The sequence below is a fragment of the Lynx rufus genome, unplaced genomic scaffold (genome assembly GCF_022079265.1).
Source record: "Lynx rufus isolate CCGP_SWC_20201006 ecotype Redwood Valley unplaced genomic scaffold, mLynRuf1.p SCAF_21, whole genome shotgun sequence".
NCBI lineage: Eukaryota > Metazoa > Chordata > Mammalia > Carnivora > Felidae > Lynx > Lynx rufus.
In genome coordinates, this window is record NW_025814836.1 from 19,436,006 (window position 1) to 19,457,449 (window position 21,444).

At 41.9% G+C, this 21,444-nt stretch overlaps 1 protein-coding gene and 1 pseudogene across 2 annotated transcripts in view; one reads left to right on the forward strand and one right to left on the reverse strand.

Annotated features, from left to right (window-relative positions):
• Positions 1-21,444, forward strand: part of AGBL1 (AGBL carboxypeptidase 1) — a 696,557-nt gene that overhangs the window by 2,322 nt on the left and 672,791 nt on the right. For both annotated transcript variants that reach the window (XM_047086819.1, XM_047086820.1), the window contains exons 3-4: positions 3,642-3,773; positions 7,393-7,486. In XM_047086819.1, coding sequence (XP_046942775.1) covers positions 3,642-3,773; positions 7,393-7,486 — 226 coding nt within the window. The remainder of the gene's footprint in view (positions 1-3,641; positions 3,774-7,392; positions 7,487-21,444) is intronic.
• LOC124517487 (uncharacterized) lies at positions 2,340-2,469 on the reverse strand (annotated as a pseudogene).

Sequence of the window (21,444 nt, forward strand, 5' to 3'; positions counted from 1 at the left end):
TGTCCTGGATGTGCCATGGCAGAGCCCAGAGCAGGCCCAGGCTTCGGGGCATGGAGCAGGTGGGGGACCGAGGGGTAAGAGTCCAGGCAGTTGTCACTCACTTACCAATAAACAGAACCATCTTACATGGACGTTCTTTATGTAAGTGCATGAGTTTCCCGCAGCTGCCATAAGGAATGACCACAAACCACGTGGCTCAAAACAACAAATTTATTCTCTCACCGTTCTAGAGGTGAGAAAGTCTGAAATCAGGGTGTTGGGAGGGTTGGTTCCTTCTGGAATCTGAGGGAGAATCTGTTTGGAGCCCCTCTCCTTGCATCTGTGTTTCCAGCCATCCTTGGTGCTTCTTGGCTTGGACACACATCACTTCATTTTCTGCCTGCATTTCTGCATGGTGTTCTGTTGTATGTGCCCTTTGTGTCCTCTCCTCTTCTTACAAGGACATTGGTCACTGGATGTAGGGCCCACACAAATCTGTGTGACCTCATCTTAACTAGTTAAATCTGCAAAGACCCTGTCTCCAAATAAGGTAATCTTCTGAGGTCCCAGGTGGACATGAATTTTGGGAGGCCAGTGTTAAACCCATTACCATCAGTCACATGGAAGTGGAGCTTCCTTTGTAGAAAAGAAGATGGGGGCCTAGAACTCTTTCCACTTATGCTCTATTCCCACTTCTTTTGTCTCAGAGAAAGCCCTGAAACACCTCCCTAAAACCTTAGAACTTGGTGGGGCACAGTTCAAAAAGCCTGGGTGCTCAGGATGCTAAGCTCCCATTGTGTGCGGTCTTACGTAAGTCATAGTTGAGAAGCCCAGGGGCTGTGAAACGTGGGCTTTTGTTGTCCAGTGCAGCCAGCAACAGCCCAGGACACAGGGACTCCGGGGCACTCTTACCTTTCGTTGTTTGGATCTCTGCTGCGTCCATTCAACATTCCACAAACAATGACTAAGACTCAGGCACCAGCCAGCACCTTCGTGAGTGTATTCTAGACAAAACCAGTATAACTCATTCACTGAATATTCAACCAGCTATTTACTACACACCTCCTAGGGCTGGGCACCATACTAGGCCCTGGGAACTCTGGTGAGCAAGAGAGATAAGGGGCCTGCTCTCATGGAACTTACATTCAAGTGGGCAAGGGCAGACGGTGATTAATTAACTAGATAATAGCAGACTATGATAGTTAGCTAGTAGCTATGAGGGAAAAACAGGGTGATGTTCCTCTAAGATGGTGTGGTCAGGAAGAAGTGACATTTGAGCCAACAGTTGAAGGATGAGAAGAAGTCAGAGCAAAGTGTGGTCAAGTGAAATTCAGAAAAAGATTGAGGAGGGGCACCTGGGTGGCTCAGTCGGTTGGGCATCCGACTTCAGCTCAAGTCTCATAATCTCCCGGTTTGTGAGCCTGAGCAGCTCAGAGCCTGGAGCCTGCTTCAGATTCGGTGTCTTCCTCTCTCTCTGCCCCTTCTCTGCTCATGCTCTGTCTCTCTCTGTCTCTCAATAATAAATAAACATTAAAAAATGTTTTTAAAAAGAAAAAGATTGAAGAGACACAGTCTCTACTCTGGTTATAAACAGTATAAACTGGGAAGCCATGCCTGAGTTTCAGGCCTGGCCCTGACACTATTAGCTGTGTGACCCTGGGAAAATTACTTAACCTTTCTGAACCATTGGGTTCTCCTCTATAAAATGGAGGTATCAGTACTTAATTCTTGGGTTGGTGTAAGGATTGAGGTTGTAAGTGACCTGCTTAGTGTGTGGGGCCAGAGGCCTGGCAAATAAGAGTCATGTAGGTTTCATAGGAGAAAGACGAGAGATGTACCAGGGCCCTGATTTCCAAATTGCGAACTGTTGTCATTGTATCACCACGGCCTCTGCCATCACCAGATTGTAGTCCTCACCATTGCCATGCAGGCTGCCATTGGCCAACCTATACAGAACGGAAATGAGCTTGGCTGCTCGGGAGTAGAGCCCGATAGATGCTTCGCTTCTGGTGACAGGAACTGGGCATATTAGTTTGGTCACCACCTCTTCGCTGGTGTCTTGGTCTGGAGGTGAATATTGATAAACCAGGTTTGGGACACTGTCTCTGTTTTTCTCATTTCCAACTGCAACGAATCTGATAGTGCTTGTATTGTGCAAAAACAAACGTAGCAATTTGGACATCGTGCTTTGGGAAGGACAGAAACAAATGTGACAGGTGGCACAGCCACCTGTTATAGGAAATGCCAGAACCAGAGAATGAAAGGTACTTTCCCCTTATTTTTTATGCTTGCTAATTATTTATGCTTTACTAATTATTAAAATAATGATGACCTACCTGCAGCACTAAATACCAGATTATTTGGATCAGTAATTTAGAGAAATTTGTGAAGAAAAATTTATTATCTTACATTATGTTTTCACCTTTTAATTAGCAATAATCATGCCTCAGATAAACCTCATTGGCTATGATATTGCCACTGCACAAAGCTTGTTTTCACTTTTTAATATAAAGCTCCCTATCATATAGAAAGATGACCTTTTATTGCTTAGGCCTAACCATTGTTAACATTTTGCCGTATTTTCTTCACCTGTTTATTTATTTATTTATTTTACTAAAAATTTTTTTAAATGTTTATTTATTTTTGAGAGGGAGAGAGAGAGAGCGTGCAACAGGGGGAGGGGCTGAGAGGGAGACACAATATGAAGCAGGCTCCAGATTCTGAACTGTCAGCACAGGGCCCTACGTGGGGCTTGAACTCATGAACTGTGACATCATGACCTGAGCCAAAGTTAGACACTTAACTGACTGAGCCACCCAGGCACCCTTATTTATTTATTTATTTTTAAAGTTAATTTATTTATTTTGAGAGAGAGAGCATGGGAGAGGGGCAGAGAGAGAAAGAATCCTAAGCAGGCTCCACACTGTCAACAAGGAGCCCGATGTGGGGCTTGAACTCACGAACGGTGAGATCACGACATAAACTGAAATCGAGAGACAGGCACTTAACCAACTCAGCCACTCAGGCACCCCTTCGCCTGTTTATTTTTATTCAAAATATTCTAAGGAAAGTTACAGGTAGAATTTTGCTGTTAAATATGTTCGAGTACATTTCTTTGAAAAGAGATATTTTCCTATACAACCCTAATACGTGATTACAAATCTAACAAAATTAAACATGCATGCATAATTTAGCCTCATTTCAGTTTCTCCAAATATCCCAACAGGCAAATTACAGACGTGTTCAAAGAAGGATCCAATCAAGTTCCACACATTGCATTTGAATGTTGTGTAACTTACGTATCCTATATTCTAGAACTATCTTAAAGGAAGAAATTTATACCCTACTAAACTGGAATTCGTGTTTGAGGACAGCCAGAAACATGCTTCCATACAGGGGGTATGAGTCACACAATCCACAAGGCCTCTTGTAAATATTACATGAGGAATAAATGGACTCCGCATATACCCTGCCTTAGCTCTTCTGAGCCATCTCGTTCCAATGGGAACATACCTAGTAGCATTTTCTGCTATATCCATAAATCTCATTGGCTATCATCATTCTCTTGCCTCTATTATCTTTGCCTTCCTGTTCCTCATGCATTGTATAACTTTCAGAATTCATGGGAAACACAGCTAAGATGGATTGCTTTGTGTTCATAGATAAAAAGTTTGGACAGAAGGCACTGGAGTTGGAAGCACTTGATGTGACGTTAATTCTGGCCAGGAAGAACCTATCTCATAGTCAGAACCTCCTCCACTGTCTCTGGGCTCTGCGTGTGTTCTCCTCCAGTGGTAAGTTACTCAAATTGTGGCTTTCTGGAGTGGCTTCCCGACTTGGGCGGGACACCTACAAACCATTTATGGCTGGGGGTTGGAAGGAGGGTGTGGGTGGAGGATACATGTCATCCCAGGAAGATCAATAAGCCATGAGGAGCCTCCTGTCCTAGAGGCTGTAGAGGTGAGAATTTCTTTGTCTTTTCCTCATCCAGGCAGAACTCTTGAGCTCATTCCCGAGTTAGATGTCAGTGTTGTTTTCCATTGGGAACCACTCATTAGAGTCCTCTAGGCCTCTCTATTAGTACTACAAGGTGAGAAAGACCTGTGGCAGGAGACATCATAGGACTTTATTCAGGCCTTATCATATCTAAGGCACAGGGCAATGTTAAGAATGACCCTTCACATCACAAATCTCCCTACTGTGTCCCTGAAGTTGCTTATTGATCACAGCATCCTTTAGCAAAACATCTTTTACTTTGTTCTATCTCTCACTGCTTCTCAGCATAGTCCTTCAGGTAGCTAGATGCGTCCCAGCACACGGCTTGATATTTATTTGCTGTCTCCTGATCTGGATGGTTTCAGATTATCCTAACAATCCTGTATCTCCATTTACCATTTTATAGCTAAGAAAAAGAGAACAAAGCTTGGAAGAGTGAAGTACTTGCTTGAATTTATACAGACAAGTTTGGGGGCTGAGTTTCTAACTCTAAAACTCATGTTTACTCTCCATATGGGGACACTTCCTGTGAACAGATTAGATTCTGTACCTTCTATCTCACATAGAATGAGCACAGACGTTATTTCTCTTTTCTGAGCCCCTTTCCTGCACAGTGAAAGTGATGTAATGCTCTCTAGAGGGAAGAACATGGCTTAGATCCAGGAAGACCTGGGTTTGACTTCATTCTTTGGGAGTCCTAAGGCATGGGCATTTAACCTGTTTACTTTGGTTTCTTCTTTTATAAAATTATGGTGGTCATAAGAGCTCATAGACTTGGTAGATGGGATAAGTGAGGTGACGTTCATGGGTATGTTTGTCACATAGCACTTGCTCAATTAGTTTTCCTTCCCTGCTCTACTCTTTTCCCTTAGTCCTTTGAAATAATAGGAAGAACACACATAAGGGGGAAAGGTGGAGGCTTTTCCCTTTGTCCTCAGAACTGCTAAGATCCTTAGTAGGGTCATATTTCATTGGCTAATTCCATTAATAACCATGAAGGACCCATAAAGAGAAAGTATTTCTAGGAAGAAACAAGATAGATCCTTGACTCCATGTTCACAGATAAAGCCTCCTCCCATACTCATATGTTGACCAGGAAAATCAGAGAATATTTGGGAGAGGCCGATAAGATCTATATGAACCAGTCCATCTTTAATTAAGAAAAACCTAAGTGAGGAGCTGTGTAAAAGGCAACTCTCATTAATAAGCAGCCAGAAAGTCTGCCACCCCCATCTGGAACTTGCCAGCAGCACAAGATTTGAAGTATCTCATTTTGGTTTCCTGAACAATAGTTATTAGGCTGAATAACCCAGCTTTCTTCTCATATATATAGGTTATAGAGATCTTGAAGAATTCATTTTAGTGGGGAGCTCTAAAGAAATGCTGGGGTTTGCCTGTAGGTATGAGGGGCTGGCCATTTGTCTCATGTTCTACGACTGTATTTATTGTACCAATGAAATGTTTCATATGATATTTAACAAAATTATACTATCACTCTGTATACATTGACTTCACTGATGAGAGGTGAGCAGAGTTCACGAATCCTGTGGATGGATTGCTGTCCCTTTGGTGAATTGTTAGCCACTGTTGAATGTTCCAGGCAGCTTTCTAAACAGCTCCTATCTGTGGAAGGAGTTGGCTGGAGCCATAATGGGTCTGTGACAGCCAGTGAACCCTCAGCAGCTCTCTACTGGCCAATGGGGATGTTGACAGAGCTGCCAGAGGTCTGACCTTGGGCAGGCAGACAGCCAGGAAGAACTCAGGGGGCGGTTTCTTATTGTTCCCTTCTTTCAAGTCCAAGCCTAAAGTCTTCTATGTTAGAATCTGTGCTCCTAAAACTATTTCCTCCCTAACTCTACTTAATACGGGAATTTTGCTGAATGATTTGCCAAGAGATTTCTCCAACATGTTTTCCCAGTTTAGAAATAAAGGGCTGAGTTAGTAGCCATGAGAGTGGAAGATTGATGGGCAGGACTAGATTGCCAAATCCCTGAATTTTGATCCAGGCAGTTACTGCCTGTACCAGCCTCAGGAGGGACATATGCATAGAGAATGTTCCAGGAACACTCGGTCTCTGTAATCACTAAGACATCAGCCTCAGTCTCTCTCTGGTGGACTGTACTGGGATGAACTATATTAGAGCCCCCCCCCCTCAGATTTTCATTTATCCTTCTTTCCTGGGGCTTGGAGCAAGCCAGGATAAGCCTCCCTGTTCCTCTCTCTTTGTTTCCCCATGACCCCCTTGCTCCCACTTATATTTCCTGGAATAAGCCTGGCCCAAAGCACAAAGCATTTGTAAGTCTTGGTTTCAACACACCAGTGCAGTGGAGGGAAGAGAAAAGAGAGTCACACCTTGGAAGATAGCATCCTTCCTTCTTTCTCTGACACTTCTGCCCCCTGCCAAACTGATTCCATTTTGTATCTTGTAGGTTCCCCTTAGTTTTTGACATGACTGGGGCCCTTCCTGAAGTGAGCGGCATGAAGTGAGGGACTGGGGATGTTGCAGAGGGGCCAGAGCATCACTGGAAATGAGCGTGACATCCAGACATTTTGGGTCCAAAATATGTATCTGAAGCCCCTCATCTGACCAAATACCCATTTACTTATTTCTTGTCATTCAGATCTAAGACTATATTTTCATAACCATCCACTTGGGCAAAAAGGCAAGAATTTCCCAGGCTAGTTACCTCAGAGGGGGAAGAATTAATTCTTCCCTTAACATGCTAATAGATAGGGGCATCATGAAGTCTTAGCCTCAGTCATGGGAGATCCAACTACAAAAATTGTCAGGGAACTTGGAACCAGGGTGCAAAAGAAAGGGAGCTGTTTTCTTTATTAGGTTGCCTCTTAGAGCTTTAAAGGAGTCAGTCCAAGCTGGATTGAATCTTAACCCACCCACCTGTGGCTTTTCTTCATTGTGAAGTCTCCCAATGGCAGAATATGTCTAAGAGAGTATTTTGCAATATACTAGCAGTGTGTGTATATGCATGTATACCCCTGTGTGTGCATGACTGTATGTGTGTGCATGTAGGTAACATGTGGGAAGTTGATGGTGGATAAAACGACTTGAATTGAAACGCAAAGATCTACTTACAGAAAAATCTTCTGTTTGGCATTTGCCTTGACTATTCTGAGTAAGAATACAATGGAGAAGTACAGTGGGACATCAGAAATGAAAAACATAACTTCATGGCTTGGGACCCCTTTGAGGAGATAGTGTGAGAAGATAATGTGTGCTTTATAGGCGGTCTTTGTTTCCAAGCCAAGGATGAAAAGAACATAAAGGTTCTCTGCTTTTAAGTGACCTTTTGCAAAGAAGGTAATGGATCTCCCCTATCTTTTAGGGCCACTCTGTAATGCTAAAAAGAATTCTTGGTTCAGATGGTTCAATAACTACTGTGATTTGGTCTTTCTCAGTCACCACAGGAGCCATGCTGGGAATTAATGGAGCAATGGAACTTCTTTTCAAGGTCATCACCCCTTACACCCAGAAGCGCACCCGAATAATCAGGTACAGAGCACTTTTGTAGTGCTTTTCCCCTCTTTGTAATAGATGCAGAGATGAAGAAGGCCTCGTGGCTTCTCATGGTGCTTCCGGTTGAGTTGAATGATAACTACCCACTTGCAGATATGGTGCAATGACTGTGCTGTCTCAACGGGCATCCCTCCCCAACTGCATGTGTCATTTTCTCTTATCCTCACAATGACGTTGAAGGAGCATGTTATCACCCTCATGCTCAGATGAGGAAACTACCATGTGGAGAGAGCTTTATCCAAGATCACAGTGCGAAGGAATGGCAGGGCTGGGATTTGAAAACAGATCTTTCTGACTCAAAAGCCCATGTTTTTTGCCTGAAGCTTTCTAGTGTCCCTTTTACTCCTAGCAATTCTACATAGTTTGCGTAGCCCTTAAAAAACAGTCTAGAAATGGCAGGCAGAGGTAACACTCCTCAGGGCATCTCTAGAGGCAGCCAGTTAAATTTCTGATATGAGATCCGGGCATTGGCATAGTCCATCTTGGTTGCATGCTGGGTTTGAGATGTACTTTTATGATTAGAAAATGAAACTCAGCCCCCTCTCTCTGGCCCTGCTTGCCGGCGTGGCGTGAATCACAAACTTAAAAAGGGAGATGGTTAGACACATAGAAGATATTCGGAACCATTAAGATCCATCATTTATGGGAGTGACTCAGCGAGGACCTTGAAAGAATATTAGAAAGAATTCAGCCAATTTCTGAGATATATGGGGTCATTTGGCAAAGCAGCATTTCCATGCCCAGCCAGGAGATTTTCTGCACCTCAGCATCAATCTTAGGCTCTTGTTCCACCTGACTATTTTTCTCTTGGGTCACCACCATAATGCCATTATCATCCATCCTGACCTGCGGCTCTCTATGCCAGCATTTCCTAGAGTGAAATACATTCTATTTCAGTAAAAAAAAAATTCCTCATCAAATATATTTGAGAGGCACTGAGTTAAACAAAATTACACAGATTCCTTTATGGTAAGACTTCCCTGAGCCTTTGTAAAGCCCACACACATCCAAAATATCCATGATGGGTCCTTAGGACACCTTGTCTTACACCTGATTTGGCCAGGGAACTGAGCTTTTTCAAAGACCACTGTTTTGGGGAGAAGTCAGTGTTCTATGCACCTCACTTTAGAAACCTCTGGAGAGCAAATGTATTGCAAAGTGAGATTCAACTAAATTCTACCAAGGGATCCTCAGCAAGTAATACAAAACTTCAGAGTCACAAATTCAGTGACTGAAAAAGATGAACTTTCCTGATTTTTCTGTAATTGTACTTTACTTCCATCTTAAACTTCCATTTAAGTCCACTCAGATACGTGCGATTTGGATGTGCGTGGTGTTTATCATCGTATGTAGGCCTTTGCTGCTGACATCTATAGTCTTAACACACCCTTTGGTTACCAGTCCATTAACTTGATCATTTTCTTCTATCAACAAGCCCTCTTCTAATCTGCTGGTGTTTCCATTCATCTGTTTGGCAGCTCCGGAGTATGTGGTTGCCTCCCGGACACTATGTGAAAATCTGTGGGATGGCTGCTGGGCCCTTCCACAGAGGAGTCTCACCCAGTCATCTCTTCCTGCCAAATGGGTGCCATGTTGTTTGGAAGGCTTCTCTAAGAAGCCTTCCTAGACAACCATAGCACTAGACTCCCTTCTGGGGTCCTGATAGGTTTTATTGTTTTCCTTGTTCAGGCCAAGCTGGGGCAGGATGAGTGACAATGCACAGAAGCCCCTTCTCAGAGCCTCATGCCAAGTTGCTATGTCTATTGCTCTTTTTCTTCTGCAAAGCAAGTTGAATTTGGGCATAGATCTGATCAAGGTGCTATGGGAAAAAAAAATGATTCACAGGGGTGGATGTTTGCAATGACAAAAGGAACCTTTCGGGGAACTCAGGCCGATTTCTGCATTTCTGGTCTGTTCTATAAAATCTGGGCAAAATGATTTCCCCTTCTTGAGCCAAATGCCAAATTAATACCAAACCTCCATAGAGAAGAGCCTTCTTGACCAACCTCTACCATATGGCGGTCATGACCATGGCATTCATTATGTGCCCTGCCCTGTCTTGAGCTCTTAGCAGGTGTTAGCCCATCTGATTCTTTCCTCTTCTCTGTGAGGCAGGTGCTATTACTGTGCCCAATTTCACAGGGAAAAAAATGGAAGCTGAAAGAAGTTAAGTGATTTGCTGGGATTTAAGTGGAAGAGCTGGGATTTAAACCCTGTCTGATACATGAGCCTTAGCTCTTAAAGCACCACTGGAGTGTCTTACATGGTTTATTTCCAGCATTTTATTTCTAAACCACCATATGTAAGACGATCATAAACACTTAAAGTTTGTTTAAATTTTTGTTGCCGTCTAAATGGCTCATACTCGTAGAGCAATTTGCTTAATGATAGGGGAGTCTTTCTCTTCAATCGAATGGCTATTTCCTCCCAAAGGCTAAATAAATGTCTGCTCCCTCCATTTTCGGATTCTTTCCCACAGCTGCCTTGTTTTCTGCCTTACTCCCAGCCCCCCATAGCCAGGTAAGAACCAAGGCACTGAAATCTGAAGACCAGCATTGTCGCCCTCATTCTAGCAGATTCCATGGCAACTCATTTAACCTTCCTTAATGGAGCTTTTGCATTTCTCCAAGTATGAATTCCAAGTCCTACCTCCTGGGTTTGTTGTGGACATTAAAACACAATGTGTAAAAATCTTGTAAACTTTGCTGTGATGTAACACTCTTAACCATTGTTAATACAAATCCTACTGGATCCTTGGCTGGCTGCTTCAGATCAGGCAGCAGGGCCAGAGGAAAGCACGCAAATAGCGAGTTTCTGCCTCTACCCACCTTCTCCCATGGACTCCATGCCCCCAAATAGTAACTAAGATGTACCCACATGAGTTCTGTTCAACTCTATTTGGATGCCAGCACCTATGGGTTTGAAGGGGTCTTCCAGGACGGGGATGAAAGTACCATGTCAGAGGACATGAATAGCCCTACAGAGTATCATCCTCCAAGTGATAGCACGCTATTGGAGAGTTATCCTTGGGTGCCTTTGTAGAAGCCGATGCCCAGGGTTGTCACTTAGACTCCTCCCTGCCCTGGAGATTAAACCAGCCCTACTTCTCCAGCACAAACCTAAAATTAGTGGTGCAGCTGTCCTCCAGTGAAGTCCTGTCTCCACAGAGTACTCAGGGTGAGATTTATGACAGAGGCACTCACCACACACCTTCTAGAGAGAAGGGGCGTACAGGGCACTGCTAACCCTCTATGGCTTGTGCCCATCCTCACCCCCAGGGAGGCGGTTATTCCCGGCCTGGCATTCCTCACTTCCCAAATACCTGCCATGTTGGCATAGTTTTCCTGCCATGCATTTGTGTTGGCTTGCACCTCTTCCCTCACGACCAGCACTCCAGCCTGAACATGTTTGCTTCTACAGCCCTCTACCTGGTCTTCCCTGACTTCAAAGCAATGAAGAACCTGTCCCAATATCTATTCCATCCTTTGGTCCCTCCTCACATCTGTTTCTAGCCTATTCTCCTCACATGTGGTATGCCCCCTCCTGCCCCGAGTCTCTCCTCAGGGCTGACCTTCTGCTGGAATGGCATTGCTGCCTTACTGAGTGGAGAGATTCTCCCCACTCTGAAGGCCCCACCTTATGCCCACTGCTCCAGGTCACCAGACAGAAGGAATCTTCTCCCTCAGTGCTTCTCTAACATTTCATTCATACTTTCCTTTAACACATACCGGATTTAACTCTGTACTACATTGGCCTGTGTGTCTTCTCTTCTCTCTAAATTCTAACCTTTCTAAAGGTAGAATTCAAATTCTCTTATCTTGTTGTTCTCTATAGGGTGTACCCAAGTGCCTGGACTATGGAAGGCTCTTAATTGAATTAAAAAATGTTTTGGGGGCACCTGGATGGCTCAGTCGGTTAAGTGTCTGACTTCGGCTCATGTCATGATCTCATGGTTCATGAGTTTGAGCCCCGTCTTGGGCTCTGCTGACAGCTCAGAGCCTGGAGCCGGCTTCACATTCTGTGTCTCCCCTCTCTCTGCCCCTCCCCCACTCACACTCCGTGTGTGTGTGTCTCTCTCAAAAATAAACATTAAAACATTTTTTTTAACTAAAAAAATGTTTTTGTGAATAATCTATCTAGTGATGAATAAAAGCCAACATTTACTGAGTGTGCATTAAAGTGGACACCTTGTATTTATGAACCCATTCCTCCTTGATCCCCAGCTGGCTCCACGTGCATGGTTCCATCACGTCTAAACATGCCTGGGACATGGCATGGCAGGCCTCCAAGAATGCTGTTGTGTGAGGGACTGAGGTGCTTTCTGGGCAATAGCTCATTCTAGGAGAGTGAGAAGCAGTGACCCTCAGCTTGAAAGAGAACACAATCTCACTCACTAGAGGGAAAGAAAAACTTGTGAGTCTTCTCTCCCTTCCTTACAGTTGTCTGGGGAACCAACCTAGTCTGGCAGAAGGGACTGATCTGAGTTTGAATGGACGCAAGGGGCAACATCTATGTTAAAACTTTGCTTAGTATTTCAGATAGGCTTCCAGGATTTGGTTTGATGATTGATTCAGTTGGGGCTTTAGCATTTATGGGGGAGCTTTTTATAGCAGTAGGGAGGGAGAAATGATACTGGGCCAGGGCGAGCTGGCTCTTGCTAACTTGTTCCTACTGTGAACAAGTTTGTTTATCTGCACCAAAGCTGTCTCTGTGCTGTCCAGTTTCACTAAGTAGAAAAATTTATTGAGGCAAAGAAGGATTGCTTGTCTGTGACTGAATCATCTTGTGACCTTAGAGAAGCTTGTGTTTGTTCCAGAAGCAGACGCTTTCTGCTAGGAGCTGTGCTTCCTTTGTTCCTTCATTTCCAGAATGAGCTTAAGGGTTTTGGTAACAATAAGAATGGCCATTTTCACTGCTCATCTACTTGGCCATTTCCAAAGCACGGCCACATCCCCTCTGATCCTGTTGGATTCTCACACCATGCTGTTTAACCCAAGCTTTGAAGCTGAGTTACCAGTTGCTGTCATCAGTATACCACCTAAGACTTTAAACGCTACCAACTTGTCTTTTCCATAAAGGCATCAGCATTGATCAGAAATGGGTTGAGTTTGCCAGCAAAGAAGCTGGTTCTTAAACTTCATTGTATTCCCTGATCATTGTGCCACTCCTTGAATAAGAGGACTCGGCCGTCCACTGGCTGAGCTGGTTCCTTCATCCATCACCTTCAGTTGCTCTGGAGTTCTCTGAAGATCATAGGAGGTCAGGAAGTGTGTCATTTGGGACCATGCTGGTCTCACTGTCACAGAGGACAGCATCTCCAATATTCCCATCCCTTCAATGTTCTCTCAGATTTTCAGCAGGGCTCACCTGCTGTGATTTACACTTTTTAGGCTCAGGGCTTCCTGGTGGGCCTGGGTTGGCATGGGTCCATGGGGTTCAGAGGCTGTGCATTCTACCTGTGCTCAGACACCTTGGCGACAGCAGGAGATGGATGTATGGGTCTTCAGCAAGCCCCATAAGCAAATTCTCCCACTTACTTTCCTGTTGTCCATCCCATTTGTTCCCTGGGCTCAGAACACTTTTGGGTGATCTTCTCCCTTCAAAGGCCCGATCTCCAGGCATCTCTGGCATTTGAGCTTTGCCTGAGTGCAGGATTAGTGGGCATTGCTTCATTGGCAGCCCTTTATGGTGATTTCATCTTCAATTTATGAGCTATAAAAAATGTCCTGCTCCTCTTTTTCCTCCCCTAAAAATCACTGTGTTTTCCCAGAGCTAGGCCTTCTGGGCTTTCTCCAACCATCACACCATTCCACTTTATCTGACAGATGAGTGGGGACTCAACCAAAGCTAATGGGTTCCCTGAGATTATGAGTGATTGGGTGACTCAGCTACTTTGTCACCAAGACAAAGAAGCAAATTTTCCTGTTTCTCAAAATAGTTTCTGAATTTCTCCCTGGGTGTTCATTTCCTCCTACCTCCACATTAATGGCTTTGTGACTTTTTGCTGCTCTCCACTCAATATAATTAGACTCTGTGGTCCCCAGGGCATGGACTCACATTAGGGGTTCAGAAGCTGTGTGCTCCAGATCACTTGGACTCAAATACCTTGGAGTAGGAACAAAAAAATTCCACCCCAGCCCCACAAGTGCTGATACTGGGAGTGTGCACCATGGCTCAGCTTACTGACAGAGTGATTAGTACATTTGCCATCTGACTCCAAGCCTCTAGCTGATGGTGGAATGAATAGTTTCCTACATGTATTAAGCTTTGGCAACTAGGTTTGTTGGTTTAAATCCCTTTCAGCTTCTTGGGAAGTCAGTGATCTCTCCCTGCTTAGGGCCAGCCATAGACATTCAAGTCATAGGATCTAAAGTTGGAAGGCCCTTAAGGATCTGCTGGTCCAATGCCTTCATTTTAAGATAAGGTCACTGAAACCCAGAGAGGTTGAACTGAGCCTTCTATCCTAATTTCAGGACATTATTCATTTCTCTAAGATGCTCTAATGCACAGTGAAAATTAAACATGCCCTGAGCCAGGACTTTTAACATTTAATCAACAATATTCTATGTCTGTCTTGGTGCTAGGCATGGGGATTTGAAAACAGCAGAAGGTGGACCGTGTTGTCTAGTTGCTGGTGAGTCTGTGGTAACAATAACAATGCAGTGTGGTAGGAACTTTCTGACCCAGTGTTGGCCTTGTGAATGGGCCAGCTTCCTGTTGTGTGGACACATTCTCATCATGTGTTTATCCAGAAGTGCCCTTAGACTGGAGCCCTGTGCTTTTGGTGGCCATGCACGTTGGAGAGCCTTCCTTGAAATGTATAAAGTACTTCCCAGGTACCTGAGATGGGCTTGGATTGGTGGTGCCATCCATGCAGGGCTCCTAGTCTGTTTCTCTCCATTTGGGGAGAGATCCCCTGCTCTCTGACCCCCTGCCACCTGAGTAATGTGGACCAGATAACTTGAGGAGGGGGAAGTGCTTTGGAGCACATGCATAAGAGGTTGTCTTGAGAGTCTATGGTCAGTCCTTGATTAGAGTAGGATGGCCTGGGGCACCTGGGTGGCTCAGTCCATTAAGCATCTGACCTCAGTTTGGGTCATGATCTCATGATTCATGAGTTCGAACCCCACATCGAGCTCTCTGCTCTCAACACAGAGCCTGTTTCGGATCCTTTGTCCTTCTCTCTCTCTCTCTGCCCTCCCCGACTTGTGCTCTCTCTCTGTCTCTCTCAAAATAAATAAACTTAAAAAATTAATAAAGTTGGGTGGCTTGGCAAGCATATTACTGCCACTGTCTGGCACGGTGTTTCTTCCTTAGCATGACATGAGATGGGGCAAACACAAAGTTATTGACATGCTGATTTTGGGTGCATGAAATCATATGGAAAGAGGCTCTGAATAAAAAGATAGAAAATCTTGGACCCTGCGTGTCCTGGGATGGCTTTACACGTGCCACTTCACCCTGGTGAGATTCTCTATCGAAACTGCATTTCCATCTTTATCTGCTGAAGCCTGCACTGTCTGTATCTCTTCATCGATTTACCCACATTATTCCCCTGGAGACTGGAGGCAGGCACTTAGGAACTTTCACTTTCCATAGAAGTTAATCTTCTAGCCCAGCCTGACTCAGCAAGGAGCTTTTGTAAAGAGGTTTGTATGTTCCTGTAAATCATACACTCCACACAATACTGAAACTGCCTGCAAATATGTGGGAGAGGAGATTTGAAGAACTGGAGGGAGGTATGAAAAGACCCTCTCAATAGAGGCTATTGTGACCTTCACCTTTTGCTTTGAGGAAAGTGATATGTCTAATAGGCCATTACCAAATTCTTCAGGGATTGATTCCACACTCAGACACCAAAAATGATAGAGCACATCGGGGAAGGAAACACACTTTAATTTTCCTGTGGGGGTGCTGTGCCTGGAGATGTGCTCACTTAGTAGTGACAAGCCAACTCAATTAGCTGGAAAGGAAAGGGTCAAAAGGAAGTCATTATGCAGATGTATAGTCATCTAAAGATAGCTGCTTTTATTTTTTAATTTTATTTTTATTTTGAGAGAGAAAGAGAGGAAGAGAGCAAGAATGAACAGGAGAGAGGGGCAGAGGCAGACAGAGTCTTAAGGAGTTTCCATGCCCAGCATGGAGCCCGATGTGGGGCTTGATCCTATGACCCTAGGATCATAACCTGAGCTGAAATCTGGTCAGAGGCTCAACCAACTGAGCCACCCAGGTGCCCCTAAAGCTAGATGCTCTTAATAATTTAGGCAGAGATTGCAGGATGGGAACAGATCAGAGGCTTTCTAAGTTCAATTGTAGTACTATTGCAATATTAGCTCTCCTGATATCATTAATTATATTCAAAAGAGCCAATGAGAAAAATGGCTAGAAAAGAATAGACTGCCATTTAAAAGAAATGAATTACTATAAGTTAGGTTTGAATTTCTTTCATGTGGTACATAAGAGGTATTTAATAAATGCCAGTGAAATACGTGAACACTTATTTTAGTTTGTATGAGTTGCTCTTTATTGGCTATTTATTCATTCAGTAAGTGTTTTGGGGGTATTTATTATCAGGAGAGATGTGTGAGCTTCGAGATTAAATTAAATAGTCCTTGTCCTCAAGGAGGTTACCAGTACATGCACATATCAGCATGTAAACCAATATAATAAATACTATAATGGGAGGATGTTTGAAGAAGGAAGATCTTAGTCTATCCCAGAACTGGCAAGGAGGAATTCACTGAGAAGGAAGCTTTTGGTTTGAAATAGGGAAAGAGTTTCTAAGACGTTAAGATTATAAAAGTAGAACTTCCAGGTAGGGGTAGAAACAAAGGCAAAGACAACAAAAGGAAAAAAAGAAAAAAAAATCATGAAAAAATGTTGGTTTATATAAGGCTGGACTATATTGCAAGAAAATAAGGTCAGGAAGCTCACCCAAATTGATTTGAAACACCCTAATATCTTACCAGACAATAAGAGAATGGGAATATATAATTCACAGAAAGAAAATAGAAAAACTGATACACTCATAAAAATATTCAACTTGCCAATAATCAGAAAACACAATTTAGATCAAGACACCAATTTCACACATCAGAGTAGCAAACACTTTGAAAAATGATGTTGGTGAGGATTCAATAAGACAGGCACTCCTGTATGCTCCTAGGAATGTGGGTTGAGAAAGCCTTCATGAGAACATTTGGATGATGTATATAATATTTTTTAAAGCTTCTATTAACTCAATTTTTTTCACTTCTTGAAATCTGTCCAAAAGAAACATTGAAGACGGTGATGAAGATGTGCACAAAAATATCAATCATTGTATTATTTATAATTGGGAATATTATAACCAGAAAAACTATGATAACAGGGGATGATTATAGTAAAACTGATATAGTTATATATCATAATATTATGTATTAAGGCAACACACAAAAAACAGATTAGGAATGATGTATACCAATGGCAATCGCTTATGATAAAATACTGACTAGAAAAAGTAAGGTTCAAAATTCAGTATGATCCCAACTAAGCACACAACTTCTACTTTAGGCAAATATGAAAGAACTGGGTACAGCCTTATTTTCCTACATGAAAAAAACAAACTACAGGATAAAATATATAAAACAATGTTTTTAAAGATACGAGACATCAGGTGACCAAGGGCAGTGATCCCTGAGAAATGGACCTTTAAATTACCTTGGTTAACGACTTAGAGAATTTCCAGGTTGAGTGCAGAGCTATGGACCCCAGATACAACTTGGTAGATGGCTTAGCACTGATGGGACAGAGTTAAGGGGAGGACTGAGAGCCTGGAGACACTAATGTGCCCAGAATTTATAGGACAGAGTGCTGAAAGGAAGAGAGCTGTACAGACACAGAGAACTCTGGATGACTTCAGAGGTTCTCCTTTAAGACTTCATCTGGATATTGATCAGTGCATACTTGTAGGGAAACTACCCAAAGCCAGGGGAAATCCACCTGAAAGGAATGGAAGGAACAATGCCTAGTGCTCACACAAGGCTGTATATAATGTTTGGTTCTACAAGGCAGACTGCAAAACCTAGCGATTTGTGGGGTATTAGGTAGAATACACAGAAGAATCTTACCTCAGTAGTGGGTAGTATTTACCTCTAAACTGAACACTGCTCTTGTCCTGTCTATCAAATTTAAAAAGCAAGACCTGAATAGATAAAACTGTTTCTAAAAAACTTAACTCCGTCTCAGTATAAAGCTTCAGAATAATGATAGGAACACAAACATATTCAGCACCTAGCAAAGTAAAAGTCACAATGTTTGGAATCCAGTAAAAATTACCAGACATGCCAATAAATAGGAGAATACTGTCCACAGTGAGGAGATAAATTATTAAAAGCCACCTAGAACTGAGATAGATGTTAGGATTATCAGGCAAGAACATTAAGAAGTTATTCTAACTATTCAGATTTTCATATATTTAAAGTTTAAGTAAAGATGCAGAAGATATTTAAAAAGACCTAAACCAGGGGTACCTGGATGACTCAGCTGATTAAGCATCCAACTCTTGATTTTGGCTGAGGTCATGATCTCACAGTTCAGGAGACTGAACCCCGCATTGGGCTCTGGGCCCAATGGAGTATGCTTGGGATTCTCTCTCTGCCCCTCCCCTGCTCTCTCTCTCTCAAAAATAATAAAATAAAATAAAAATTAAAAAAATACCTAAATGAACTTGTAGACATGAAAGCTACAGTGTGAAAGAGGTAAATACACTGGATTGAATTAAGTCAATTAGATCTGGCAGAAGAAAAGATGAGTGAACTTGAAGACATAGCAATAGAAAGTTTCTAAAATTAAGCATAGAGAAAAAAGAAAATTAAGAAAAAAAATTGGGGCGTCTGGGTGGCTCAGTCAGTTAAGCGACCAACTCTTGATTTCAGCTCAGGTCATGATCTTACAGTTTTGTGAGTTTGAGCCCTGCATGGACTCTGTGCTGACAGTGTGGAGCCTGCTTAAGATTCTCCCTCTTTCTCTGCCCCTCCCCTGATCACACTCTCTGTCTCTCTCAAAATGAATAAATTAAAAAAAAATTTTAAACAAAGGGAAAAGTAAAAGAAGAAAAGAGCATCAGTGAATTATGTGACAATTTCAAGCAGTCTAATATATGTATAATTGGAGCCCCTGGGACAGGAGAGTAATGTGGAGACAGAAAAATATATTTGAAGAAATAATGGCTTAAATTTCCTAAATATGATAAAAGCTATTAAATCAGAGATCCAAGAAGCTCAATATACCACAAGCACAAGAAGCATGAGGAAAACTACCGTAAGACAAATCATAATCAAATTGCTCCAAACCAATGACTGAAAAAAGACACACGCACATGGGAATGAAGATAAGAATCAACAGATTTCTCTTTGGAAACAATGCAAGTGAAAAAATAGTTGAGCTACGTCTTTTAAGTATGGAATTCTATATGCCATTAAAATATCTTTCAAAAATGCAAACAGAATAAAACTTTTCAAACATACAGAAGCTAAAAGGATTCATTGGTAGTGACTCTCATGACACGAAATGTTAAAAGAAAACCTCATGCAGAAAGAACATGGTACCAGGTGAAAGATCTATTTACTCAAAAGACTGAGAACATGGAAATATTAACTACATGAATAAATATATTTGATTTTTACTTTATGATTTCAATCTCTTTAAAAGATAAGTATTTCAGTACAAATAATCACAATGTAGTCAGGAGTTTATATTTCATGTAAAGTTAAAATGTGTAACAATAAGAGCACAAAAGTTAGGACAGGTGAAGTGAAAGTGTTTTTTTTTTTTTTTTTTGCAATGGTCTTATAATATATGAACTGGTATAACAACACTTAAAGGTAGACTGTGATAAGTTAAAAATGTATGCTAATGCAAACACTAAAATAATAAAACAAAAAACAAAGGGTTATAGCTAAGACAACAAAGATGATAAAATGGAATAAAAATATTCAATTTAATCCAAAAGAAGATGAAAGAAGAAGAAAAGATGATCAAGGAACAAGGGTTACATACAGACAATAAATAGTAAGATGGTAGACTTATACTTAACCACATCAATAAGGTGTAAATGGTCTAAATATCTCAATTGTTAGTGTAATAATGATTTCAGGAATAGAATATAGTGATTCATCATTTACATATAACACCCAGTGCTCATCCCAACAAGTTTCCTCCTTAATGCCTATTACCCATCTAGCCCATCCCCCCACCCACTCCCCCTCCAGCAACCCTCAGTTTGTTCCCTGTATTTAGGAGTCTCTTATGGTTTGCCTCCCTCCCTGTTTTTATATTATTTTTTCTTCCCTTCCTTTATGTTCATGTTTTGTTTCTTCACTTCCACATATGAGTGAAATCATATTTGTCTTTCTCTGACTGACTTATTTCACATAGCATAATACACTCTAGTTCCTTCCATGTTGTTGCAAATGGCAAGGTTTCGTTCTTTTTGACCATTGAATAATATTCCAGTGTGTGTGTGTGTGTGTGTGTGTGTGTGTGTGTGTGTGTACCACATCTTCTTTATCCATTCATCCATCAATGGACATTTGGGCTCTTTCCATATTTGGCTATTGTCTGTGGTGCTGCTATGAACATTGGGGTGCATGTGCCCCTTTGAATCAGCACTCCTGTGTCCTTTGGATAAATACCTAGTAGTGCAATTGCTGGATTGTAGGGTAGTTCTATTTTTAATTTTTTGAGGAACCTGCATACTGTTTTCCAGAGTGGCTGCACCAGTTTGCACTCCCATCAGCAGTGCAAAAGAGATCCTCTTTCTCCACATCCTCACCAACATCTGTTGCTGCCTGAGTTGTTAATGTTAGCCATTCTGACTGGTGTGAGATGGTATCTCATTGTGGTTTTGATTTGTATTTCCCTGATGATGCGTGATGTTGAGAATGTTTTCATGTGTCTCTTAGCCGAATGGGTGTCTTTGAAAAAGTGTCTATTCATGTCTTTTGCCCATTTCTTCACTGGATTGTTTTTTGGGTGTTGAGTTTGATTAGTTCTTTATAGATTTTGGATACTAACCCTTTATCAGTATGTCATTTGCAAATATCTTCTCCCATTTTGTCGGTTGCCTTTAGTTTTGTTGATTGTTTCCTTTGCTGTGCAGAAGCTTTTTATTTTGATGAGATCCCAATAGTTCATTTATGCTTTCGTTTCCCTTGCTCTGGAGACATGTCAAGTAAGAAGTAGCTGCGGCTGAAGTTAAAGAGGTTGTTGCCGGTTTTCTCCTTGAGGATTTTGATGGCTTCGTGTCTTACATTTAGGTCTTTAATACATTTTGAGTTTATTTTTGTGTATGGTGTAAGTAAGTGGTCCAGGTTTATTCTTCTGCATGTTGCTGTCCAGTTTTCCCAACATCATTTGCTGAAGAGACTTTTTTCTATTGGATATTCTTTCCTGCTTTGTCAAAGATTAGTTGGCCATACATTTGTGGGTCCATTTCTGGGTTCTCTATCTGTTCCATTGATTTATGCATCTGTTTTTGTGACAATACCATACTATCTTGATGATCATAGCTTTGTAATACAGCTTGAAGTCTAGAATTGTGATGCCTCCAGGTTTGTTTTTCTTTTTCATGATTGTTTTAGCTATTTGAGGTCTTTTCTGGTTCCACCCAAATTTTAGGATTTTTTTTTGTTCCAGCTCTGTGAAGAATGCTGGTGGTATTTTGATAGGGATTGCATTGAATACATTGCTTTGGGTATCAACATTTTAAACAATATTTGTTCTCCCATTCCATGAGTATGGGATATTTTTCCATTTCTTTTTGTCTTCTTTAATTTCTTTCATAAGATTTATATAGTTTTCAGTGTATAGACTTTTCACCTCTTTGGTTCGGCTTATCCCTAGGTATTTTATGTTTTTTAGTGAAATTGTAAATGGGATCGATTCCTTGATTT